Source organism: Anguilla anguilla, chromosome 2, assembly GCF_013347855.1.
Source record: "Anguilla anguilla isolate fAngAng1 chromosome 2, fAngAng1.pri, whole genome shotgun sequence".
NCBI lineage: Eukaryota > Metazoa > Chordata > Actinopteri > Anguilliformes > Anguillidae > Anguilla > Anguilla anguilla.
Genome location: NC_049202.1, coordinates 70,575,416 through 70,601,974, shown reverse-complemented (window position 1 = coordinate 70,601,974; position 26,559 = coordinate 70,575,416). Strand labels below are relative to the sequence as shown.

Genomic DNA, 26,559 nt, shown 5'->3' with positions numbered 1-26,559 from the left:
AGTTTTTTTTAATTAATTTTTTTTCGCGCCTTGGTCAGATTTCTTCGCGCCTTGGTGTTGTGTGCTTTCACCCAGCGTTTCCTGTGCCTCGGCCCCCCAGCGCTGCGCTGAATGGGGCCAGCTGCGCTTGCATCCGGTGCCGTGGATCTCGATCCACCACAAGGTGTCAGAGGAGCTCCATCTGAGAGGGAAACCCGGCAGCATCGCCTGCTGGATGGGGGAGGGAGCCGGGCTAGCGTACCCGCTAATGTGGGAGTGTGTGTGTGTGCGCGTGTGTGCGTGTGTGTGTGTGTGTGTGTGTGTGTGCGCGTGTGTGTGCGCGTGCGTGCGTGTGCGTGTGTGTGCGCGTGTGTGCACGTGTGTGTGCGTGTGTGCGCGTGCGTGCGTGCGTGCGTGTGTGCGTGTGCGCTTGTGTGTGTGTATGTGTGCGTGTGCGTGTGCGTGCGTGCGCGCTTGTGTGTGTGTGTGCGCTTGTGTGTGTGCTTGTGTGTGTGTGCGTGTGTGTGTGTGTGTGTGTGTGTGTGCACACGTGTGTGCGCTTGTGTGTGTGCGCGGGAGCGGGAGGGAGAGAGAGAGCGAGAGTGACAGCGGGAGGGGGGGGGGGGAGGGGCAGGGTTTAATCCTTTTAATAATGCATATCCTAAAAGTGTCTCCTGAGAAATCCACAGGGCAGGGAATTTGTGTTCGAATAGAAGTCATTTCTTTTTTTCTTTTTTTTTTTAAATGGAAGCGATTTGCAATTTCTGTTTTAATTCGACACCTGCTGCTGCTCCCGCTCCTGCTGCTCCTGCTCCTGCTGCTGCTGCTGCTCCTGCTCCCGCTGCTCTGGCTGCTCCTGCTGCTCTGGCTGGTGTGTTCTTTAACAGGACGAGCAGCGGCAGCGGCGGCAGCGAGGCGATTACGGAGACCCGGCGCAGATCGGGCCCGAATCGGAGGCCCGATCGGCCGCTCGATCAGCCGAGCGGAACGAACCCCGGCTCGCCGCCCTCCCCTCGCCGCGCCGCGGCGTATCGCTCATCGCTTCCGCCGCGCCGCCTCTCTGCCGCGCAGTTATTCGTTCTTGTCAATTATCCCGCTCCCGGCGCTCCGCTTCTCCCTTTGTCTTATTTGTGAGCAAATTAAATTGATCTACATTTAGATTATTTTTTTCTTTCTTTTTTTTTTTCTCGTCCCCCCGCCCTCCTGCTGTTTTTGGGCTAGTTGCTCATTGAATGTTTTACCTTTTTATTTTGATCAGAGTTAAATGGGTAGCATTGTCTGTTGTTTCTCATTTGCTGGGATGCTGTAGGTTTGTAAGGATTTTTTTTTTTTTTTAATTGAGTCCGTTAACCCAGTTTTTATTTTTAAAGATAAACAGATTATGTGGCAGTAGAGAGGGTCATGATAAAGAGTGAGCTGGGTGCAATTCACCCCCACCTGTTGCCACATTACCTTTGTAATACTGTTCTTTTTATAATTAGCTGTTATCTTTCTTGGTATAATTGTTGGACAGCTTTGTTCGTTGTTCAGCCTGAAGAAATGAAGCCAGAAGGTGCCCGCAGATCATTAAGGTTTATGAGTTTTGTGCTCTGGTTTATGTGCGTGTGGATGTTCTGGATAGCGTGTAATAATAGAGCAGACGCACTGGGGGGAGTGTAGGGGTTGTGCCCTCTCTGTGAGGGGGCCTTTGCTCGTTGCGCTGGCTGGCCTGCGAAGTGCAGCTGCCTTGCCCTCTCCGGCCACTTCCTGCGTAATGACGGCAGACTCCTCGGGCACAGACCCCGGGCACAGACCCCGGGCAGAGTCCCCCGGGCAGAGTCCCCGGGCACAGACCCCGGGCACAGACCTCGGGCAGAGTCCTCGGGCACAGACCCCGGGCACAGTCCTCGGGCATAGACCTCGGGCACAGACATCGGGCAGAGTCCCGAGCAGCGTCTTTGGGCAGGGACCTCGGGCACAGACCCCAGGCACAGACCCCGGGCAGAGTCCCCTGGGCAGAGTCCTCGGGCACAGACCTCGGGCACAGACCCCGGGCACTCTTGTGCCCACAGCTGAAACAGGAGCACAGATCTCCTTAAAGGCGCTCCAGCTCCGCCTTGCCTTCTGTGTGCAAGGCTCCGTTCCTCGGCGGGGCCTGTTGACATCGGGTTAAAGGATGTTTAATCAAACGGTGCTCCTGCGGGCTCCAATGGCAGCTGCACCCGGTGACTTCAGCTTAGCATCGATCAGATGTCAGGTTAGCTGCCGGCCTGCTGGCTCATTAAAGATCATTTGCAGTTTAGACTGCTTAGGTACCCTCTCTCCAACCAGGTTCGAGGGCCATTTTTTTTCAATTGTCAATTGTGTGTCCGTCTGGCCACCTGTGAGTTCTAGAGAAACAAGTCTTGTATAGAATCAGGTGCGCTCGTGAACGTGCTGGCAGTGCCAACAAGACTACCGTTTCTGCAGCTCGTCTAATGCTAGCAAATAATTTATGGAATTGAACAGAATAAAATGTGTATCGTACTGAGAGTTCACACTTATTTTTTTTTTCCGGTGTGGTGTTTGATGGTGTGTTGTTCTGGCTTGGCAGGAGAGGTGATGATGGAGATGAAGAGTAATTTTCCGTGTCATCGTTGGCGATGTCCTCCCCGGGGGACCTCTCAGTGTCCCGGTCGCAAGTTTAAAAAAGTCGCTTGTTACCGAGTCATTTGTGTGTGCGCTGTAGTGCTTTTGGTAACCATGGAAACCTGCTCGCATCCATAAAGATAAAGCCGCATCCTGTCGGATGGAGCGTACCTGTTAGTTATCACCTTTCTTCACAGAGTTTGCTGAGGCTGCTTTGCTATATTTGTTCTCATCAGAGGACTCATTATGATCATGCAGTACTTTCTGCTTCACAGATTTGGCCGTATGAACTGTATAGAGTCAGTCGTGGGTTCAGCACGGGTGTGATTAAAGTTGGAAGATATTTCAATTATTGGTCTTCTTGTAGTTTTTTTTCCAGTCTTGTATAAACCTGTAGTACTTTACACATGATTTTTTCTAAAGTTTACATCAGTCATTTAAAAGACTGTTATTGCAGCCCACATCTGTCTTGGTGAACATGTTAACATTCAAAGTCTCAATCAATCAAATCAAACCTGAAGCCGACCAGAGGATGGGTTTCCCCCTCCTTGAGCCTGGTTTCTTCCCATCTGCCACACAAAGTTTTTCCCTTGCCACTGTTGCCTTAGGCTTGCTCCTGTTGGGGTTTAGGCCAAGGTTGTCTGTAAAGCGTACAGTGACAACTGCTGTGAAACGCGCTATATATACATAAATAAAATTTGATCGAACATCCGAAGTCTTTAATCGTCCGTTTTTACCTGAGTGTTGTATACAGGTGACGAGGCCAATCGGAAGTCTAGCCCCCCTGGTTGACCCGCCCTCTCGTTGCAGGTTCAACATCAAGGTGAACCTCCAGCTGGTGACCAGCTTCATGCTGACGGGCATCTCGGGCGGCGCCAAGTACGCCCAGAACGGGCAGCTGTTCGGCCGCTTCAAGCTGACGGAGACGCTGTCGGAGGACACGCTGGCCGGCCGGCTGGTCATGACCAAGGTCAACTCGGTCCTGCTGCTGCCGCTGCAGCGCGAGTGGTCCAGCCAGCCGCCCGGCGTCAAGGAGCGCGTCTACGAGGGCCTGATCGAGGAGAAGACCAAGGACTACATCTTCCTGCGCATCTGCAAGGACTGCTGCGACGAGCTGTGCCTGCAGCCGGACAGGGAACTGCAGGTATGCGCACACGCCTCACCTGCACCTGCGCACGCCTCACTTATACCTGCACCCAGACAGGGAACTGCGGGTATACGCTCACACCTCACCTATACCTGCAGCCAGGCAGGGAACTTCAGGTATATACTCACATCCACCTATACCTGCAGCCAGGCAGGGAACTGCAGGTATATACTCACACCCACCTATACCTGCAGCCAGACAGGGAACTGCAGGTATATACTCACATCCACCTATACCTGCAGCCTGAGACAGGGAACTGCAGGTATATGCTCACACCCACCTATACCTGCAGCCAGGCAGGGAACTGCAGGTATATACTCACACCTCACCTATACCTGCAGCCAGACAGGGAACTGCAGGTATACACTCACACCTCACCTATACCTGCGCACGCCTCACCTATACCTGCAGCCAGACAGGGAACTGCAGGTATACACTCACACCCACCTATACCTGCAGCCAGACAGGGAACTGTCGGAGTGTAGCACAGTGGGTAAGGAACTGGGCTTGTAACCGAAAGGTCACAGGTTCGATTCCTGGGTAGGACACTGCCGTTGTACCCTTGAGCAAGGTACTTAACCGAAATTGCTTCAGTATATATCCAGCTGTACAAATGGATACAATGTTAAATGCTGTGTAAAAAGTTGTGTAAGTCGCTCTGGATAAGAGCGCCTGCTAAATGCCTGTAATGTAATGTAACTGCAGGTATACACTCTCACCTCACCTACACCTGCAGGCAGACAGGGAACTGCAGGTATACACTCACGCCTCACCTGCGCGTGCTGGGTGGGCTCGTAATAACAGCGTTGAGTTAAGGTGTTAAGGTCTCTTCCTCTCACCGTCAGGTTGAACGGTTATTGCGCACCAGTAAGCAGGAGAGAGGAGTGCTGAACGTGGCAGGCGGTGTTTACGTTGGCGGTCAATCTGCGAACGGTGCCAATATTTAAGGCCACGGGCCGTAAAATTTAAACTCCGCTCTCGACAGTTCCACATCCCCTTAGGATTGATTTTATTATCTCTCGTATCGAGTGCTAAAACAATTAGGCAGGACGCGGACCAGAGCACAAAGGCAGGTGTGGGGTTTTTTCCAAAGCTGACTTTAAAGAGGGGGGAAGGGCTGCGCTATTGATTGCATCTTCAGAAGGGCTCCGTATCTGTGAGAGGCTCTCTCTCACACCCCTGGGGTGAAAAAAGGGATAGAAAGTCAAAATGGAGCCTGTGCCTGATTTATTTTGCCGGAGACGATGGTTCTTTCTGAGTGCGGAAGGGCGCGAATGTGCTCAGCATGAGTAATTATTGCGAAGGCAAGCTGCTTGCATCAGGGGGCTGGGGATATAATATGCCCGCCATCTCCCAACAGCAGAGAACGAGGCCTGCGGTGAGGCGGGATCCGAGTTTTAACGATCCGGGCGACTGGCCGGGGCCGGCCCTGCCCCCGTCATTACGGATTTTAATTGAGTTCTGGCGGAGGGGTACCCCCCCCCTCGGCCTGTACTACTCACGCGAGGGCGCTGTCGTGTGCCAGCCCGGGATGGCCTGCTGAGAGAAGATGACAGAAGGGGGATCGCCCTCAATTCACACAACGCTCAATGCGCAAAGGGGAGGGACACTCATTTATACCATTCGTTATGGTTCATCTCCCATCCCCCGCCCCCCCCCCTCGTTTGCAGCCTTAATCAAAGGCAGTTTAATGGAAGGGGGGCTCGGCCACGCCCCTGGACAAGGTGAAGTGTTAAGAAATGTCACGTCACTTTGAGAATTCCAGCAAATAGTTCTTCCCCTCTCCCAGAATGGATTCCCATTGACTTGTGAAATGAAGCCTTTTTCCATTGTTCTTTGATTGATGAGATTTTCCCCAGCAGCAGATGTTTCAGACTAATTTCTCTGTTTGCGATCTACAAGAACTTCCCTCTAAGGGAAGACTTATAATTTGCATGAGTTTGTTGGTCTTCAGTAGCATTTTCCTTTTTTCAAGTCACTTTCATATTTTGCTAGGGATACAGAAGTCTTTTTTGTGTAATTTTTGTTTGCTGGTTACATGTGAATAAATGAATCGTTGCATTTATGTAGCACTTTTCCGAACGCTCAGTGCTTTTACAGTGATGAAGGGGAACTCTCCTCACCCACCACCAATGTGTAGCACCCACCTGGGGGATGCGCGGCAGCCATTTTGTGCCAGAACGCTTACCACACATTAGCAAATGTACTTTGAAATGTACTTTGAAATTAGTGGTACTTTGACATGGAGGTAGTTATTTTTGTACACACCTTCGCTTCATCTGCAGTGTCACAAAACGGATGATCAGTCACGCCTTTCCCCCATTTGCAGTCATGTATAATGGATAACTTGCATAATCACCATGGCGAAAACAGGCCGTGAAATTGAATTTGCCATAGCAGCTACAGTACAGGGAAGCTGTGTAGAGAATTCTCAGGTGGTTATAGACACACTACCTGTATTGGAGTTGGCAAATTATATATTGCAGTAACTCTTATTTTTTTTCTTTTCTTTTTTTGTTTCTTAAGAAAACTGGCGTTTGAAGTGCGTACGTTTTAACAAAGTGTGGAGAGTATGGCGGGGTGGTGTTTAACTCTCTGTAAGGGTGCATTGAGACGTGTGGCTGTGATTCGGACCTGCTCACCATCCCCCCTGCCTCTGTCCCGTGCTCGTACCCGTGCCAGGTGGAGCTGCAGTTCCAGCTGAACCGCCTGCCGCTCTGCGAAATGCACTACGCCCTGGACCGCGTCAAGGACAACGGCATCCTGTTCCCCGACGTCAGCCTCACCCCGACCATCCCCTGGAGCCCCAACAGGTACGAGCCTCCTCCGCCCCCGGCACCCGGCACCGAGTGTGGGAGCGCAGAGCCTGTGGGGTAGGCCTGCGGTGGAACAGGGCCTGCACGGCTGACATCTTTTATACCTGCTGACATCTTTTATACCTGCTGATGAAAATGCCCGTTTTTGCCTCTCATCAGAATCAGAATCAGACTCAGAATTATTTATTCGCCAAGTACGACGTACAAGGAGTTTGCCTTAGTGCAAGGTGTCAACATACAATCCAATACAATAACGAGATTAAAAAAAAAATAATAATAGTGTAATAAAAATACAATACGATATAATACAATACAATACAGTACAGCGCTAATATACAGATACACCACCCTCGTCCATGGGTCGGTGTGTTTATGGTCATTACGTGTGACCCTGTTTCGCCCTGTGCTCTTAAGTAGAGCTGATGTATTCGCGCTGCTGCTGAGGCTGATGGTGGAGTAGGTGTGACTGCAGGTCAGTGTGCACTGCACTGTGCTGGCGTTGGTAATTTGATTTGAAACGAGCCTCTTGTGCCGTTAGTCGTTAGCTTTCCTGCGCTGACTGCGTGAGTGAGCGTTTCTTCCGTCTTTGCAAATTTGCCTAGTCAAAGCGCGTAAAGAAAATTTAATTCTGCACTTTCTGATTTTCTCGTCTAATCTCGTATTTCAGCCGAAGTTTCTCTCCCGCTTTGGTCTTCTAAAATTACAGAAAAAAAGAAGATGTTTTTGCTTTGCTGCATGAATGTTTTAGTAGGGAGGATAGTTATGGTAGTGTAACCAATAGCACAATTCCAAAAATATTTTTCTCCCCACGGAGATTTGTCACTCTTAAGGGGTGAACATAAATAATTAAAATCGTCCAATCGGTTTAAAGAAAACCACTTCAGCCGCGTGTTTGTGTTTGGATGATTGGCTGATCTGAGAAAGGAGAGTAAAGCAGAAATACTCCATGCGTGCCTGGCTCTGCTTTATGGATCACGCTCATTAAATCGGGTTTTTAAAAAGTTTTACGTGCCGTTCTTCCAGCGCCATTTTAGGAGTTGGGAGGAAGGATAAAAGCCATCATTCGTTCGTCTCTGCCTTTATATCCTACCAGTAATTTCCACACAGCTTTGCCTGTGGGGGAAATATGATGTCATAATCAAACAGCGGGGAAATTAATTGGCGTTGGTTATCATGACCACCACCGGTTTATTAACTCTTCATAAAGATTATCGCTGCAAAATGGATAAAAATAAGGATGCTGTAATGCGAGTGTGTGTGGTTCCTATCGGTGAAGCATTCAAATTATTTAAATCTGTGTCTTTGGTGTAAGTTGACATTACAAGTTTGAATGTTAAATGTTAAAAGTGAATGTAAATAAATTCACAATCAGACTTAGAATCTAATAATACGGCAGAGGAAGAGGAAGACCTAACATGGCACCTACTGATACTTATGCATATTTAAGATACTCATGTGATTAAAAAAAAATAAAATTCATCCTCTTCATTGCTTGTGAAATAATTCATATAAATATTGCAGTGATTCCTGTCGGTTCTTCTCCCAGAGTGACTTTGTGTCCAGTCTAAAATGGATGGCCCTGGTCCTAGCTGTTTATTGGTCAACCAGGATTCCTAACAGTGCAGATATTCATGATGCAGCGGTGACTGCTTACAGTGTTGACTCAAGCTCTGTTTGAGCACTGTCTGCCGTTTCATTTATTGGAACAACGAGATAAAGTAGCCATTAGCTAATAGCCATGAAGATCAAAAACAAAAATGACAGCCAAAAAAAAAAAAAAAAATAGGACAAACAGAACTGAAGATTCTGTGTGCATTCTAGCTACGTTTTGAAATGGAACTCGTTACTTGGTGGCAAATAAACTTAGCTTAATTGGCTCTATCTTTTCTGAGCCTATAAGGATGGGTTATCCATGGGTGAGTCCTTTTAGACATGCAACCCAAATATGTCTTTTCTTCTGAATATCGCTGCTGCTCATGGATTCTGGCTCGCTCTGCCACGCCATTCGACACCCTCTCACCATGCGGATATTTACGATACGACGGCCGTTCTTCATTCCGCGTAGCTTCTATTATTATTCCATCGACGCTATTTCATGGTGGCTCCCGCGCCTCATTGCGTAGCTTCCATTGGCCCACTGTAGCTGCGTGCACGCTGAGGCGCTGTGTCCAATTGTGCCATTTTACATTTCAGCTGATGGGAGGCTTACTCACTTCAGGTTCTGAGCCCAGGACGTCTTTAATTTAAAGTAAACCCTGTAAAATCAAAACCCTTAATAGATATTTTATTCACACGGAACCAATGTCAAAACAAATACGGTGGTTTTAAGCCTGTTTTGACCGGTTATGCATTTAAAATTTAGTTTTTCATTTATTTTGAAAGCAAGAAGGTGCTCCTGCCCCTGTACAAGAGAGTTTAGATTATTACGAAAAATCTAGCATTTACATTTTAACCAATCTGCAGCGTCGTTCAGTTGGTCTGCCAATCAAAGTGAAAATGAGTGTTTGAATTTGAAATGAGTATCCGTGCAGAATGTGGTACCATTTCTGAAAACCATGTTTACAAATTACATGCTTTACATTTCAATAAGTTTTATTTTTGTACTTGAACGTTTGAAATCAAACTATTCATCTTTTCGTTTGTGGCTAACTGAACTCATTAAATATAAAAAATAAAATATAATAAATAAAAGCGATTGCACAAGGCTCTCCCAGCGTCTGTGTGTTTGTAGATTAAAGAGCCTGATTACTTTCAAAATATGCAAAGCTGTTCGCTATCTTGCACTGGAGGAAGACGTCCTCATGCTTTTATGTGTTTCTGCTTTTCTCACTAGCGTTTTGTAGGGGCTGTTAAAGGGAACATGACTGGTGATTTAGAAACTACGATACAGGAGATGGCTCTACCCCAGCCTCCACCGAATGTCCCTTTTGCTTGTGTGTTAAAGGCTTTGGGTGCTCTCTCAGTGCAGATGGCCTCATTGAAACAATCCATGATTTGCAATGGTTTGAACGCGCTTCCTTTCCCCAGACTTCATAATGGGTTAAAATGTGAAATGTGACCCTTTGTGTGAAGGGTATTGGGCTAAAAGCAATTGAGAAATTATTTTATGTTAGGCCCAGCTACTTGGAACGCACATTGTAGTCATTCATAACTGCTATCTCTCTTGTTTAAGTCTGCATTCTGACATGACAGCAGTTCTCAGGCAAAACGAGTCTCTCCTGCTGACTGGGTATCTCTACCTTCAGCTTATAACCAGGCACTGCCCTCAGCTTAACCTGGCACTGCCAACAGCTTAACATGGCAGTGCCCTCAGGTTAACCTGGCAGTGCCCTCAACTTAACACGACAGTGGCCTCAGCTTAACATGGCACTTCTGTGGGTTGATGAATCACGTTACAGAGTAGCCTACTCTTGGAAAAGCCTGCTGGCAAGAGTCAAGTGTCGGGGTTGATCCTCCGCCTTTTAATTTTCCACCATCTTCGTTGGAAACATCTTATGAAAACCGCTTAGGGCTTAAAGTGTCAAGTGCCCCCCGAAATGTGTAAAGCGGCACGGCATCGTAGAGCTGGTGTTGAGTCGAGCGCGTTGGATACGTTTGTTGTTTTGTGGAGTTTTTCTCGCTTGTGAACAGGTGTGCTCAGCGTGAGGAAGATGTGCCATATTATAAAGGTAGAACGTCTCCAGATGGTTCTGCTCGATTTCTAATCATGCCAGCGGTGCTGTTCTCTGGGATGCCTTATCGGTGGACTAATGCGTTAGCACCTCCGATTTTATTTATTTATTTATTTATTTATTTAAAAGGGACAACACACAGTAATCAACATTTCCGCAGTTGCGTCAAATGGTACCGTGCCAGAGTTAGCTCAAGAGCTCATTTTCATCTGTAGTCCCTTAGCAGGTGAGGGATGTTAATAATTGCTAAACCGCTTAGCGTACATGGACGCGTTCACGCTCTTCATTTCATTGGGGAGTCATGGGACTGACTGACCCCCCACTCGGCGCGTTCGTGGGGGGAAAGCTGAATGCCGCGCCTGTTCCGCGACGCAGTCTTAACCCTTAACCCTGCTGCTTAACCCTGAGCAGGCTGAGATTGTGAAGAGGACTGCCAGCTTCCTGCATAGCTCAGCGAACTGGCAGAACTGCTTTAACTCACAAAAAAAAAAACAAATAAAAAAAATCAAACATTTGATTGTTAAATTGGCTCATCAATTAGACCTCCCGGTGTGCGGTAATCACACACAGTCTGGCTCAACCCATTATCGTTCCGGTATAGGGGGGGAAAAAAAACGCTCTGGCTTGTTTGTATTTATTTAAACCAATCACAATCGTCTAGGGGCGGCGCTAAGCCCAGGATGCAGCGACGGTGCCCTCGCAAAAAACGGTAACGCGCAGATAGCGGAAATGGGGGGGAGAATTCCGACCGAAATAGTCGGCCAGTGGCAGGCTTATACCCACAGTCTATATCCCGTGAGTCAGACTACCTGTGAAGTAAATCAGCCTCACCCCTTAAGCTGCACGGCTGAGGGCCCATTTTTAAAAATGCGGAGCTCTGCTTGAACAGTGGAAGGTGCGGGCTGTGGTTCCCACTGCTAATTAATAAGCGTGTGGCCTTGAATGGGGCAGTGCTCCCCCCCCCCCCCCCCGGCCCGCGCTGGGGTTCCTTCCATTGGCACGTTCCGGCCTGGCGGGGAGCGGGGGGGGGGGCCTAATTAGCGTGTCCCCGCCTCCCGCCTGCGGTCCAGGGGACGGGGCTTTGATCCGGAGGCATGGCGGCGGCGGCGGCGGTGGCGGTGGCGGTTTTCGATGGCGGTGGCTGGACCCTCGCTCGCGCAGCGCGCCCGTTTGTCACCCGGCAAAGCCGTAAAAAAAGCCGTGGAGGAATCGAGCGCGGCTAAACGTCTTGACCTCGGTCAAAAGTCCCGAAACCTTCTGCGCCTCAGAGTGAATGTATGTGGGCCCCAAACACGGTGGGGTAGGGTAGGTTGGGGTGGGTGTTGGGGGACCGTGTGGCCTCGCTCATCTCCCATCCTCCCCTCCTCTCTCCGCCCCGCCCCGCCCCGCAGGCAGTGGGACGAGCAGCTGGACCCGCGGCTCAACGCCAAGCAGAAGGAGGCCATCCTGGCCATCACCACGCCCCTGTCCATCCAGCTGCCCCCCGTGCTCATCATCGGGCCCTACGGCACGGGCAAGACCTTCACGCTGGCACAGGCGGTCAAGCACATCCTCAAGCAGCCAGACAGCAGGTGAGTCAGAGCGCAGGCCGCTGTCTCACAGCGCAGGTGAGTCGGAGCGCTGTCTCACAGCGCAGGTGAGTCAGAGCGCAGGTTGCTGCCTCACAGCGCAGGTGAGTCAGAGAGCTGTCCCACAGCGCAGGTGAGTCAGAGCGCAGGTTGCTGCCTCACAGCGCAGGTGAGTCAGAGTGCTGTCCCACAGCGCAGGTGAGTCAGAGCGCAGGCTGCTGTCTCACAGCGCAGGTGAGTCAGAGAGCTGTCCCACAGCGCAGGCGAGTCAGAGCGCTGTCTCACAGAGCAGATGAGTCAGAGCGCTGTCTCACAGTGCAGGTGAGTCGGAGCGCAGGCCGCTGTCTCACTGCGCAGGTGAGCCGGAAGCGCAGGTGAGTCAGAGCGCAGATTGCTGTCCCACAGCGCAGGTGAGTCAGAGCGCAGATTGCTGTCCCACAGCGCAGGTGAGTCAGAGTGCAGGCCGCTGTCTCACAGCGCAGGTGCGTCAGAGCGCAGGCCGCTGTCTCACAGCGCAGCTCAGCAGGACTCGCTGCACACACACTAACGTTTACCTGAGCGTTATTTTATTACGGTGAGTCAATTCAAACTGTGTTTTTACTGTAACGCAAATGGGCTTTTAAACATACAGCGAATTGGCTTTAATGAAGCGGAACAGTGGTTTAAATGGGCCATTAGGACAGGTATTGGAAGAGAAATAAAGAAGGGCAATTCGGCCTTAATGTGAGGTAGCTGTTGGAGAACCTTGTGGACGATGGGAGGGAGGACCCGGTGTGTAGAACTGCGCAGTCAGTGTGGGGAGAGGGTTTGAATAGGAGTGCCCTGAACCACACACCTCCCTGAATTCAGACCCTCACGTGAGCGGATTCTCAACCATGAAATGAAGTTTGATCGGCTAAGAGAACGGATGGTGGGGTATGCTGGTTGTGCAGCACTAAAAATGAATGTTATGTTTAGCCTTAACTCGTGAACGTATGGAAGAAAATATATTTTTGTAACTGTGTATTGCATTATAGCACAATACGATCCTAACTGTTCTGCTGGATGCCTTGAATATTGTATAGAAAACATAAATGACGGATATTTAAAATGGCGCTGCCAGTGAATTGGATGGGGCCCTTCATTGAGAGTGTGTATAGAGGACATGCCCTTTTATGGAGCTCAGGCCTGATTAATGCTCTGCATGCACAGAGCTGCAACGGCACTATTTAATATGATGGATGACATCACTGTTTTCTGTAAGGTCCATTCTGCCAGTATTGAATTAGGGCGGTGTGTTCGTGCGATTCTGTAGAATATTACGAACTCCCTGACCCCCTGTTTGTTAATGCAACAGTATACCCTCCATACCCTCCATAATGTTTAGGACGGACATATTCATATTCTTGATTTGCCTCTGTGCTCCGCAATTGTAGATTTTGTAATCTCGAACAATTCAAATGTTTAAATTTCACATTCAGCTTTTATTAAAGGGTGTTTTAAAACATTTTGTTTTCATTACAGAACTTTTTATGTCCACTTTCTAAAGAACAAAATCTTCGCTTTAACCGCGGTTGAATTGTTTGATTACGCATCTAAAGTTGCGGACTGCGGAGCCAAATCGGCCGAATTTATAAATCAAATTATTTTATTAAAAAAGTTTTTTGTTGGAAATGTAGGGAAATTAAGCGACCGTTGCTTTCTCAACGCAGTTAAGCGGATTTTCGGATCGTAGAGCAGAAACTTTCAAGAACTTAAGTGTCCGCCGTATAAAATTGTTATTTTGTCTTCCCAGGGTCCTCATTTGTACCCACTCCAACAGCGCTGCTGATCTGTACATAAAGGATTACCTTCACCCGTACGTGGAAGCAGGCAATCCCCACGCTCGGCCTCTCAGGTGAGTGCTCAGCGGTCCCCCTGCGCAGGTCTGGGATGTTTAAGCAGCACAGATCCGTTGCATCTCACCAATGCGGTCAGCTGCTCGTTGCAGTGTGTTTGGTGTGGTGTCCAGCTACGAAATAAACGAATTGAATCATCGCACGTCGGTACAGAGGTGACATTTTGTTAACGTGGGTTATTTGTCACGGAGGAACGTGGAGGAATTGGGTTGTGCGTCCTCTGTTTCGGCTGAGATTTTCTGTGGGGAAAAAACAAAAAAAAAAACGGCTGACTTCGCATATTGATATGTCTGCTGTGGGCATGCCTGCTGCCCTAACGGGGCTCCCCATTGGTCACCACAGACGGGTCGATTCTGAGCTATGGTCACTACATCCCCAATTACCTGGATGAGTGAGTCTCATTGACCGGCCCTGCTGCTGATGATGATGATGATGATGATGTTCACTCGGCCCGAGGGCGTGACCGTGGCTTTGCTCCTCTCCCTCCCCCCTCTCCCCCCCCCCCCCCCCCCCCCCCACAGGGTTTACTTCCGGAACCGGTGGGTGAAGACGGTGCACCCCTTGGTGCAGCAGTACTGCCTGATCTCCAGCACGCAGTTCACCTTCCAGATGCCCGAGCGGGAGGACATCCTCAAGCACAGGGTGGTGGTGGTGACCCTCAGCACCTCCCAGTACCTGTGCCAGCTGGACCTGGAGCCCGGTGAGTGGCCGCAGCGTCCGGAACCCCTCCCCGGAACTTTCCGGAAGATTAGAAGAATTTTTTTTCTGTCTGTGAGTGTGCATCGGAGATATCGGTGATAGTGGAGATGCCCGCTCTCGCCCGGAGATATGGGTGTCAGTGGAGATGCCCGCTCTCGCCCGGAGATATCGGCGTTAGTGGAGATGCCCGCTCTCGCCCGGAGATATGGGTGTTAGTGGAGATGCCCGCTCTCGCCCAGAGATATCGGTGTCAGTGGAGATGCCCGCTCTCGCCCAGAGATACCGGTGTCAGTGGAGATGCCCGCTCTCGCCCAGAGATATCGGTGTCAGTGGAGATGCCCGCTCGCGCCCGGAGATATCCGGTGTCAGTGGAGATGCCCGCTCTCGCCCGGAGATATGGGTGTCAGTGGAGATGCCCGCTCTCGCCCGGAGATATGGGTGTCAGTGGAGATGCCCGCTCTCGCCCGGAGATATGGGTGTCAGTGGAGATGCCCGCTCTCGCCCGGAGATATCGGTGTTAGTGGAGATGCCCGCTCTCGCCCGGAGATATCGGTGTTAGTGGAGATGCCCGCTCTCGCCCAGAGATATCAGTGTCAGTGGAGATGCCCGCTCGCGCCCGGAGATATCGGTGTTAGTGGAGATGCCCGCTCTCGCCCGGAGATATCTGTGTTAGTGGAGATGCCCGCTCTCGCCCGGAGATATGGGTGTCAGTGGAGATGCCCGCTCTCGCCCGGAGATATCGGTGTCAGTGGAGATGCCCGCTCTCGCCCGGAGATATCGGTGTCAGTGGAGATGCCCGCTCTCGCCCGGAGATATCGGTGTTAGAGGAGATGCCCGCTCTCGCCCGGAGATATCGGTGTCAGTGGAGATGCCCGCTCTCGCCCGGAGATATCGGTGTTAGTGGAGATGCCCGCTCTCGCCCGGAGATACCGGTGTCAGTGGAGATGCCCGCTCTCGCCCGGAGATATCGGTGTTAGTGGAGATGCCCGCTCTCGCCCGGAGATACCGGTGTCAGTGGAGATGCCCGCTCTCGCCCAGAGATATCGGTGTCAGTGGAGATGCCCGCTCTCGCCCGGAGATATCGGTGTTAGTGGAGATACCCGCTCTCGCCCGGAGATATCGGCGTCAGTGTGGAGATGCCCGCTCTCGCCCGGAGATATCGGTGTTAGTGGAGATGCCCGCTCTCGCCCGGAGATATCGGTGTTAGTGGAGATGCCCGCTCTCGCCCGGAGATATCGGTGTTAGTGGAGATACCCGCTCTCGCCCCCGGAGATATCGGTGTTAGTGGAGATGCCCGCTCTCGCCCGGAGATATCGGTGTTAATGGAGATGCCCGCTCTCGCCCGGAGATATCGGTGTTAGTGGAGATACCCGCTCTCGCCCCCGGAGATATCGGTGTTAGTGGAGATGCCCGCTCTCGCCCGGAGATATCGGTGTTAGTGGAGATGCCCGCTCTCGCCCGGAGATATCGGTGTTAATGGAGATGCCCGCTCTCGCCCGGAGATATCGGTGTTAGTGGAGATACCCGCTCTCGCCCGGAGATATCGGTGTTAGTGGAGATGCCCGCTCTCGCCCCCGGAGATATCGGTGTTAGTGGAGATGACCCCTCTCTCGCCCGAGCTTGGATCCAAACGGCCTCGAGCTTCGGGTCAGAGAAAGTTTATTTTTTTGTTTTTTTTGTTGTTGTAATGACGCGGACAGGAGACGTCCCTTGAAGAAGAAACTTATTAAAGTCGGCGAAAAGACATTAGAGCCAAAGCGGTTTGTCGGCGCGAGCTAATGACTGCCTCTGATGCGTCAGCCGAGAGGTTTGTCTGTTGCCTGGAAACACCATCTGCCTCTCTAATGCGCTTTACATCGTTAGCTCCCGTCTCGGCGTCCTTCGCCGGCGCGTTCGCCGCTGATGAAAATCTGATTCGAACGAGGCGTCGGGGAGCCGTGACTCCGCCGCCGCCACGCTAACGAAACCGCGCGCCGCGAAAGCTCGCGCGCCGCGGACCGAAGCGCTTTCCTGCCTCGCTTCGCTTCTGGGTTTTTATTTCCTGTGCCGTCTCCTCAAAAAGAAAGAGGAAAAAAAAAAAATCTCAGCCCGTTTCTGAGCGTTTTGCGTTCTGAAGCTACGCGTCTGTGTGCGGTAATGGGGGGGGTGGGGTCGGGGGTGCCATGTTACTGTGAACTCCTGTCCACGCCCCTCACCTTCCTCTGACTTCCACCAGTCGTTGGCCAGATGAGAGCTAGCGGGTACGCTAATGTGATTCTCCAGCTCTGCTAGCTCCACGACGCCTAGCCGCTTGTCCCGCGCGAACGGTAAAAGTGCAGAGCCTTCACCATAAACACGGCCAGCTAATAAAGGCCAGAGCTTTTTCACCCCCCCACCCCCCCACACTCTTCCAGCAGAACGCAGAGACTGTTAGATTGTTCTTGTACATCATTCCTTTGAATTGCCTGTTTTAATGGTGTGTTGGTTTTTAGTGTCGTCCCGGAGGATGCTGGGATGCGATCGTCCGTCGGTCACGTGGTTAAGAACAGTCTCTTCTTCGGTTCTTTAATCAAACCGAGGCATTTCTCTCTGACCACAGTTTAGGCGGCAGCTAGTTTACATTTTATTTGACATTGGCAGACTATAGTAAAGGTAATATTTATGTTGTTAAAGTTCAGTGCAACCCTTTTACATTATTTATTCATAATTCCTAATTTATTCATAATGCCTTTTTATTAGAATTAATTTTGCATTAGGTTAGTCATCTAATTTTCACTAAGACCCTGTAATTACACAAACCATGGATTCATTTTCCACATTATCGACTTTGCTTGACTTGCCTGTGTTTTAATATGGTTTCATGTTTTTCTTCGTAAACATGAGCTCCTGACTGGTTGGAAAACATTCGGGATTCTTTGATCGAAAGCGGAGATGGTACTGAGGACTGAGCGAGCGTACACTAATAATTTACAGCTTCCTTGCCCCTTTTTTATGAGCAAATTCTTGCTGCAACGTTTCATAACAGAATGTACTTTGAGTTTCTCTGGTCTCTCTCTCTCTCTGTGTACGGACGCTCTGGTCTCTCTCTGCTCTCTCTCTCTCTCTCTCTCTCTGCTTACGAACGCTCTGGTCTCTCTCTGTCGTGTATTATGCGGTTTTATCTTCCCGCAGCTCGCCGCGGCCTTTCAGATTTGGAGCTCTCCCTTTTTTTCCCCCACTGTGCCCTTTTTTTTTTTTTGGAAACGCCCATCGCCCTCCTCGAGGGGGGGGGGGGGGGGGGCGGTGCGCATCAAACGGCGGCGGAGCAGGGCGCTCACACGGGCGCAGCCGAAAGCGTAGCCAGGCTTCGCCGCGAATTCAAATAATATAATGCGGCCCCCCCCCCCCCCCCCCCCTTTTATGGTCTTTATGGTATACAGCATGAAAAAGCCTTTTAGACTGTTCTAATGCATGAAGGCTGTTTAGAAATCCTTTTATGGGCTGCAACCTACTTCAGGCTATCAAAACCTTATGCAAATCCTAGAATCTCTGGGGAAAAAAAAAAAAAAAGCAGAGAATGCTAGTCTATGGAAATTGTATCGTTCCGTATTCCTAACCTGCGATATATTCTTCTCTATGCACACCAAGCTGGTTTGTATCTTACTGTGTGGAATTCTAATTTATATCCACATTATCAGTGTGCTAGCATTGTGCTAATGGACATGTGCAACTTAACCGGCTTTTTCCCACATTGTCATGACTATAGACACGAATAAAGCCATAAAGTCCATCCATCCATCCATCCATCCATCCATCCATCCATCCATCCATCCATCCATCCATCCATCCATCCATCCATCCATCCATCCATCCATCCATCCATCCATCCATCCATCCATCCATCCATCCATCCATCCATCCATCCATCCTCGCTTATCCTGGGCAGGGTCGCAGGGCGTGCTGGAGCCTATCCCAGCGTGCATTGGGGGAGAGGCAGGAATACACCCTGGGACAGGCTGTCAGTCCATCACAAGGCAGCCATAAAAACTGCATTGAGCTTCAAATTATGGGTGTGACTGCATCATCACTTGCGCCCTTGTCACCACTTGCACCACCTTTGTCTGGTGAGGGAGCCTCGGAGCTTAGACTGTAGAGTACTCTCACGCACACTTACCCGTGAGCCAGTTACTTATACAAAACAAGTCATCCATCCGTTATCTGTACCCACGTGTCCTGGACAGGGTTGCGGCGGCTGCTGGAGCCGTGTACCAAACAAGTCATGCAGCATAATTTAGGAGATTTGTCATCAAATCAAATCTTTCATCGGCGACGTCCGTTATTTTGTTACACTTTAGGTGCCAGGTGAGTCGCTGTTACTTATTCAGCAGTTGTCTGGAAGCACGTGCTGGAAGACATTAAAAAAAAAGAGAAGAAAGTTGTGGATCTTTGTAGTGATGGATGGCTGAATTGGGTTCACGGCTCCCTCCTCTCTCTTAATCCAGCGTTTGAAAGGAAGCCCGGGGGGGGGGGGGGGGGGGGGTGGAGGAGCCGGAGGAGCCGCACCAGACGAGACGGTTGAGGGGTGGGGGGGGGGGGTGGGTGCCGGAAGATTCTGAAGTGGACTGGTTTATGTGTCTGCTCCTCTGCCCAGTTGGGGAAGAGAGCAGTGCGGAGTTTAAGTGTATTTACATTTATTTAAAGCTGCTTTCCCTGTTGGCTAGGCGTGTTATGGAAACATTGTTTGTCCGTGTGTACGCGCACGCACACACACGCACACACACACACACACACACACACACACGCACACATAGAATTGAAGCCTATCATCTTGTATGAATGCATCACTTAGCGATCGCCTTCATGGTCGTGACATCCTCGTGCCATCAATCAATCAATCGATTACGTTTTCTTTATTTAGAGCATTTTCCTAAGATTCTGTGGCAAAATTGACTTAAGATGCTTAATCTCTTCAAGCTTAAGTAAAAGGAGACTCAGGGGTGGTATGATTGAGGCTTTTGAATTCACAAAGGGGATCAACAAAGTGAACAACAAGAGATTCTTCAGGTTGAGTTCTGTTCGAGGGGACAAAAACAGAAATTCGCAAAAGGTAAATTTCGTAGAGACATTAGTGGGGAAAAAAAAAAAATTTCACGCAGAGAGTGGTCTGTGTGTGGAATAGCCTGTCAGGTCACGCAGTAGAGGCAGAAACTCTGGGCTTGATGCGGTGTTTGATACCGTCTAGTCTGAACGTAATCGGACCGCTTGGTACAGTTTAGTCAGGAAACTGGCCGAGCTCTGTTAGGCTGAACGGCCTGCTCTCGCCATTATGTTGTGTTAATTTGTTTCACAGTTTAACCTGGCCTGAAACCCCCATAATGCTATCCAGAGGCCTGATTGGCTGCGAGAACTCCCTGGGGGGTGGGGGGGAGGTTCCTCAGTGGGCTGAGTCCGGCCCTAGTGACACGTGTAGCAATTGTCCTGATCGTAAAACGGGTTTGGTGTGTTAGCTACGCTTCCTCCGTTCTGCTGCAGCCCGCTCATTATGCCCGTCACCCTCACTTGCAGGAAACTTTTGGGCCGTTTTATTACTTTTTTTTAAAACCGTGTAGTGTTTACTTGCCTTGAGAGCCAGTGAATAGAGTAATATGGGCCTCTGGAAAAAAAGCTGCAAATTGCCTTGAACTTTTAGACCCTGCATAAAATATACGGTCGCCACGCCGACGCGGTGTGCGCACACCCTGTGGTTTCATACGAAGCTCGCAGCAGAAGTCCTCTCTCGAGCTCGACTAAGCAGGCAGCGCTCTGAAGACTGATTTCACCACTACCCTATTACAGAGGAAGTTGTAATGTCTTTTTTTGTTTTTTTTTAAACTATGAATGGCCAATTAGCAGCGAGGAATCAGGACGGATGGCGCTAGCTAGCGGGCGCTTTGATACCGCGGGTCATAAAAGTGCACGTGTTTATCGTGCTTCTTGCGCGTGTTTTATAAAAAGCCCCTGTGATGATGGCTGCTCTGAATGCGTAGCGCCCCCCCCCCCCCCCCAGGGGCGGCCTGCGGATGGTTTAATAGCGCCCGGCGCGGGGCGATTTGTTTTGTCGCCGCTCCGCGCCCCGCTCGATCGGCCATGACCCCCCCCCCCCCACGCTTTGGCACAGCGGGCCGAAGGGCTTCAGCCTCGCCGAAAACCATATTTCTAAGCGCGAGAAGCACCAGCGTTCATGAATATCTCATCTGCTCCCGGCAGTGGGGGGGGGGGGCATTGCAGCTTCAGGGGTTTGCGGGTTCACATCTCCGGTGGAGATCGGCTTCAGTCTGCGCCTTCCGTCCCAAGACGCCTCCGCCCGACTTGCTTCAGTAAATACAGAGCCCCTGTTTATTTAAGCGTTTGCTGGGCAAAGCTCGTTTTTCCTGGTGAGCGTGATGAATGATGCGAAGGTTGTGCCTCTCCGTCCCAAAACAGGCCTGTTCTCCCACATCCTGCTGGACGAGGCGGCCCAGGCCATGGAGTGCGAGACCATCATGCCGTTCGCCCTGGCCAGCAGGAGCACCCGGATCGTCCTGGCGGGAGACCACATGCAGGTAAGGCCCGGGAGGCGGAGTCGGGCTTCCTGATTCAAGAGTGTAAAATGAGCAATGGTAACGTTTTTTCTTTTTTGTTGTTGCCAGAATTGTAAGTGCATTACATGCTCCTCCCGTTGCCCTGACTGTGTAACGCAGTGGTGTCAAACTCGTGCCATGGAGGGCCGTGTGTATGCAGGTTTTCATTCCAACCAATTAATGCTGCCTTAATTGAGTCCAGTTACTCATTCAGCCATATGCGTTTAACTGCATTGAAGCTCAGAATATAAGAAAAATTTTTATTTAGACAATGCGGGTCACCATAGACGTCGGGTCACCATTGTGCACAAACCTGCATCCCTAATTCAGCAAATAATTTAACTAATTATATAATCAAGATCTGAGGCTGGAATGAAAACCTGCATACACACGGCCCTCCATGGCACGAGTTTGACACCACTGGTGTAACGGGTGAAGGATGCTGGGTTTAACTAGGTGGGTGATGCTGGGTTCTGTTTCGTCGGCATCCATTTGTTGACGGATTTAAAGGAGGTCCCTTTGAACCTGACAGCAGGGGGAGTGGGTGTGGGGGGGTGGGGGGGGGTGTATTTGGGCTGGGCCCCTCCCATTGTCCTCCCCTTGGACCTGAGCGTGTGCCCCGGCAGGGCCCACCCAAGAGCTGAGCCGGGCGGTAAAGGCGCCATTTCAGGCCACGGCCTTTAATAAGCGGCCGGTGGGGGTGGGGGGTGGGGGGCAGAAAAGATGGCTCCCGGAACCTCCACAAATCACCGAAGTTCCCCCCCCTCCTCCTCGGGACGGATTCCCCCGCAGATGAGAAGCTCTTCGCGGCGGCCTCTCCCCCAGTCTTCCTCTCCTTTCTCGCTTCTTGATCCGCTGTCTTCGTGCGACGGGCCCGTCGACGGGGGTTACAGGGAGCCCCTTTTGTTTCTCCCTTTTTCCTGCTGTCACCTCCGGTCTTCATTATCTCCTGTGTGCTGTTGCGCTGCTGTTGAATTGGCGGACGGAGTGGGAGTGGGAGCTGTGTTGTCCGTTGGCTGGATTTAACAGCGTGGGGGGGGGGAGGGGCGATGCGGGGGGGGGGGGAGGCTCCTTAAATGGCGAAGGGCAGCAGTGTCGATCTCAGTTCCCGGGTGGTGTTTATGCCGACCTCAGCGATTGCTTAATTAGACCAGCCTTTGTTTGCTTTCTGTCAATTTCCTTTTTTTTTTAAACTACATTTCTTCCAAACTGCATTACTGTTTTTTTTTAAAAAATTTAAAAATACAGAAGTCTCCCAGCTGAAGTGTGAAAATCCGACATCTAGTTTTGAGCTTGTATGGATTATTCCCCTCCAGTAAACTGCGGTATCTGAGAAACGGCCCACGCCGGGCGGGTTGTGTTGCACCGATGACATCGCACTGCGCTGTGATTGGTGCAGGGTTCGGTCGTGCCGTTCCGTTCCCGTAGGAGGATGAGTTTCACGGTTTCTGCGGTGTCTCTTGTTCTGCCAGAGAGACGGCCTTGCGGTGGGCGGCCTGCGGTAACACTGCATCAGGTTTGGGGTGCTGCGAACCACCCGCTGACCCCCCCCCCCTCTCCCCCGCCCCCCCCCCCCTCTGTCCTCCAGCTCAGCCCCTTCGTGTACAGCGAGTTTGCCCGCGAGAGGAACCTGCACGTGTCGCTGCTGGACCGGCTGTACGAGCACTACCCGGCCGAGTACCCCTGCCGCATCCTGCTGTGCGAGAACTACCGCTCCCACGAGGCCATCATCAAGTAGGTGTGAGCTTCCTGGTGTCCCCGGCCCCGCCCCCGGCCCCGCCCCCGGCCCCGCCCCCTTCCCCGGGCCGAGGCCGCGGGGGGGCGGGGCCTGGGCAGAACGCAGTCTCGGCTCGATCCGGCGTCGCCGGTGTAGCCGCGACCCTTCCAAGGTTCTAGTGCCTCTTGGGAGTCGGTGAGAAAGTGGAGTGACCTTGGTCTGCCGGCTCGGGCGTTTAAATGGTAATTAGTGTCGGTGCGATGTTTCGTCCTTCGCAAATAGAAAAAGGAAAAAGAAAAAAAAAAACCCTCGGCGTCTGTTTGTCTTGGTTCGTTTTGCATAAAATCTGCATATTTATTACCCGCGAAACTGATTTCCATACAGTTCTTGATGTTATCGGCGAGCTTTGCAGAAAGCTGTGTGTCAAAAAAAAACCAAAAAAAAAAAAAAAGAACAGGATGGGTTTGTGTTCGCTCGAAGTCTTGCACTTCTTCAGGGCGGTGCGACCGACTTCATGCTTCCGGTTCCCAACACATTCTGATTATTATCACACACAAACTCTTCTCACTTTTTTCATTTTTTAAGTTCTTTTTACACACGTTTGTCTGGCAGAAGTTTGTTGCTCAACCACAGAGCGTGTGAGGGAAGCGAGACGTTAGGCTGCATGTTGGCACATTTTTGACCCCAAAAAAAAAAAAAAAAACGAATTGTGTTTACTGAAGTGTGTTATTTCTTGCTTTACATGCTGTGGTGTGGTCATGTGACTTAGCGATAAATGCAGATTGCACAAATGACCTTTAAAGAGCGTGAACATTAAGAGGCCCTGTGGGCCCCCCCCTCCCCTCCCCCCCCCCCAGTTACACGTCGGAGCTGTTCTACGATGGCAAGCTGATGGCCAGTGGGAAGCAGCCCTCACACAAGGACTTCTACCCCCTGACCTTCTTCACTGCGAGGGGGGAGGACGTGCAGGAGAAGAACAGCACCGCCTACTACAACAACGCCGAGGTACCCCCCCTACCGCCAGGCCCCATCCTGAGCGCGCTCTCTCCCACACACAGGCGTCACGGCTCTCAGTGCTGAGCACAGTGCTGAGCACAGGCAGGCATCAGGGCCCTCAGTGCTGAGCACAGTGCTGAGCACAGGCAGGCATCAGGGCCCTCAGTGCTGAGCACAGGCAGGCATCAGGGCCCTCAGTGCTGAGCACAGGCAGGCATCAGGGCCCTCAGTGCTGAGCACAGGCAGGCATTATGGCCCTCAGTGCTGAGCACAGTGCTGAGCACAGGCAGGCATCATGGCCCTCAGTGCTGAGCACAGTGCTGATCACATACAGGCATCATGACCCTCAGTGCTGAGCACAGTGCTGAACACACACAGGCATCGTGGCCCTCAGTGCTGAGCACAGTGCTGAGTACACGCAGGCATCAGGGCCCTCAGTGCTGAGCACAGTGCTGAGCACAGGCAGGCACCAGGGCCCTCAGTGCTGAGCACAGTGCTGAACACACACAGGCATCAGGGCCCTCAGTGCTGAGCACAGTGCTGAACACACACAGGCATCATGGCCCTCCTTTGTAACTGTGTGTGGTGGAAATGCCCTGGCACACTCTGCCCCCCTGGCACCGGGCGTGGGCGCTGTGCTTTTTGTGCGAGACGCGGGCGTCGCCGGGCGCTGTGGCAAGGGCCCCTGCTGACCGTGGCGCTCCCCCTCCCCCCCCCCCCGCCCCTCCCCCCCCCCCCCCCGCAGGTGTTTGAGATCGTGGAGCGGGTGGAGGAGATGCGGAAGAAGTGGCCGGTGGCCTGGGGCAAGCTGGACGAGGGCAGCATCGGGGTGGTGTCCCCCTACGCCGACCAGGTGTTCCGCATCCGCGCCGAGCTGCGCAAGAAGAGGATGCCCGAAGTGAGCGTGGAGCGGGTGCTCAACGTGCAGGGTGAGCGGGGGGGGGGCGGGGGGCGGGGTGCTCAACGTGCAGGGTGAGCGGGGGGGGGGGGCGGGGGGCGGGGTGCTCAACGTGCAGGGTGAGTGGGGGGGGGGGGGGCGGGGCTAAGCGCGACCCAGGAGCGCGTCCCAGAATCAGCCGCAGTTCGGAGCTGCTTCACACTCAGACTTTGGGATGAAAGGCTTCCGGAACAATCCCCCCCCCCCCGCGCGCCACGCGGCCGTGCTTATTAGCGCTTAGCGCTGGCGGCTCCGGCGCTGGGGATTAATCCCGCGCGAGCGAATGGCGGTCTCTGCTCGCAGCGCGCCTCAGATCCGCCCGCTAATACCGCGCTCTGCTAATCGAGTGCGCCGGAGAGAGGTTGCTGGATTAAGGCTTCGGTCCTGAAGCACCCAGCCGGGAGGCGGGGACTGAGAGAGCAGCAGCACAGAAGCTGCTCTCCTGTCTGCGGTCAAGGCAGGGATGGTCCAGTCGTACCCGAAAAGGGCCGGGGTGGGTGCAAGATTTCGCTTGAGCAAACACCTGATTCTACCGATTATGTAATCACGGTCAAGACCTTGATAAGTAGAGTAAGTAGGTTTGTTAGTGATGGGTTACAACAAAAACCTGCACTCACACACAGGCCCGTTTTGGGTAACCTTGGACACCCCTGGGTTAAGCAGCTGTTGGTTCCTCTCTGGTTCCTCTGTGAGTCTGAACTCTCCGGCCGTCCCCCCCCCCCCCCCCCACCAGGTAAGCAGTTCCGGGTGCTCTTCCTGAGCACGGTGCGCACCCGCCACACCTGCAAGCACAAGCAGACCGCCATCAAGAGGAAGGAGCAGCTGGTGGAGGACTCCACGGAGGACCTGGACTACGGCTTCCTGTCCAACTACAAGCTGCTCAACACGGCCATCACCCGCGCCCAGTCCCTGGTGGCCGTGGTGGGGGACCCCATCGCCCTCTGCTCCGTGGGCCGCTGCAGGTAATGCCTCCGGCGCTCCCCGAAAAAACCCCCCCACACACAGCCGGCCTGTTTTAGCCTCCCTCATCTGTACCCACTGGCCCCACCAAATTTTTTAATGTCAGTTAGATAGACGTCTAATCGCCATCGGTCATGGAGGTCCATATCGCATTAGTCGGCAGGGAGGAAATGAAAGTTTTCTCAATCAATCAATCAATCAAACTTTATTTATAAAGCACATTTCCGACAGCGGGTGCCACTCAATGTGCTGTACATAAGAAGACAGAAACGAACAGGGTGATTGAAGGATATATGAAGAAACATTCTGATGTCGGTAATTCGATTAGTGCCAAACGCTGATCCGCTATTGGTGGAAAAAAGTGGTCGCGTCACGACTTGATCAACCTTGTAACCACGACGCAGGCCAACAGATTTGGGGAGGGGGGGGGGGGGGGGGGATTGGGTTGGCGCTTGCACTACGCTCTACATTGTACACTGTACACAATATCGCCACGTGCGCTACGGTATCACCGCGGTGACAGAGACTAATTTCTCTCTGAAGTATCAGAACGACTCGCTCAGTCTGGCCTGGTTCCTGTGGGCTTAGAGAGAGAGCTCCAAACTGCCCCCCCCCACCGGAGTCCGGCTCACTGTCTGTACCGGTGCGGCAAAGGAAACCGATGGCCTGTCGATCTGCCACGCCCCCCACACATTCTCTCCTCGGCCAGAATGTCGTGGTCATTCGAGCACGCGTCCTTATGACTGAGAGGGGCTGTGGCGTTCCCTGCCTTTCTCAGGTGAACCCCTGCGGCCCGCAGCGAAGGTGCTGTTTCAGGAACCGGCTGGAAATCGCACACGTGTGCAATCTTTCGTTTTGCAGGATTATCTTTATTAGTCCTCTGCTTTAGTCTCGTCCCCTCTCACCACCTCCTGTACCTTTTTTTTCCTGCTCGGCTGGGCGATGGATACTCCTCCCTGTCAGATTTTATAAATCCGTCAGTGCAGTTTGGGAGGGAGGGTTCTGCGGGTTTTAAATTAGCCTTTTTG

At 51.8% G+C, this 26,559-nt stretch overlaps 1 protein-coding gene across 4 annotated transcripts in view; it reads left to right on the top strand.

The window, feature by feature from the left end:
- helz (helicase with zinc finger) overlaps positions 1–26,559 on the top strand; it is a 71,143-nt gene that overhangs the window by 19,317 nt on the left and 25,267 nt on the right. For all 4 annotated transcript variants that reach the window (XM_035402862.1, XM_035402861.1, XM_035402859.1 and 1 more), the window contains exons 12-21: positions 3,397–3,730; positions 6,416–6,546; positions 11,612–11,791; positions 13,563–13,664; positions 14,187–14,365; positions 20,785–20,903; positions 22,510–22,655; positions 23,496–23,643; positions 24,380–24,563; positions 25,305–25,533. In XM_035402862.1, the coding sequence (XP_035258753.1) occupies positions 3,397–3,730; positions 6,416–6,546; positions 11,612–11,791; positions 13,563–13,664; positions 14,187–14,365; positions 20,785–20,903; positions 22,510–22,655; positions 23,496–23,643; positions 24,380–24,563; positions 25,305–25,533 (1,752 nt within the window). The remainder of the gene's footprint in view (positions 1–3,396; positions 3,731–6,415; positions 6,547–11,611; positions 11,792–13,562; positions 13,665–14,186; positions 14,366–20,784; positions 20,904–22,509; positions 22,656–23,495; positions 23,644–24,379; positions 24,564–25,304; positions 25,534–26,559) is intronic.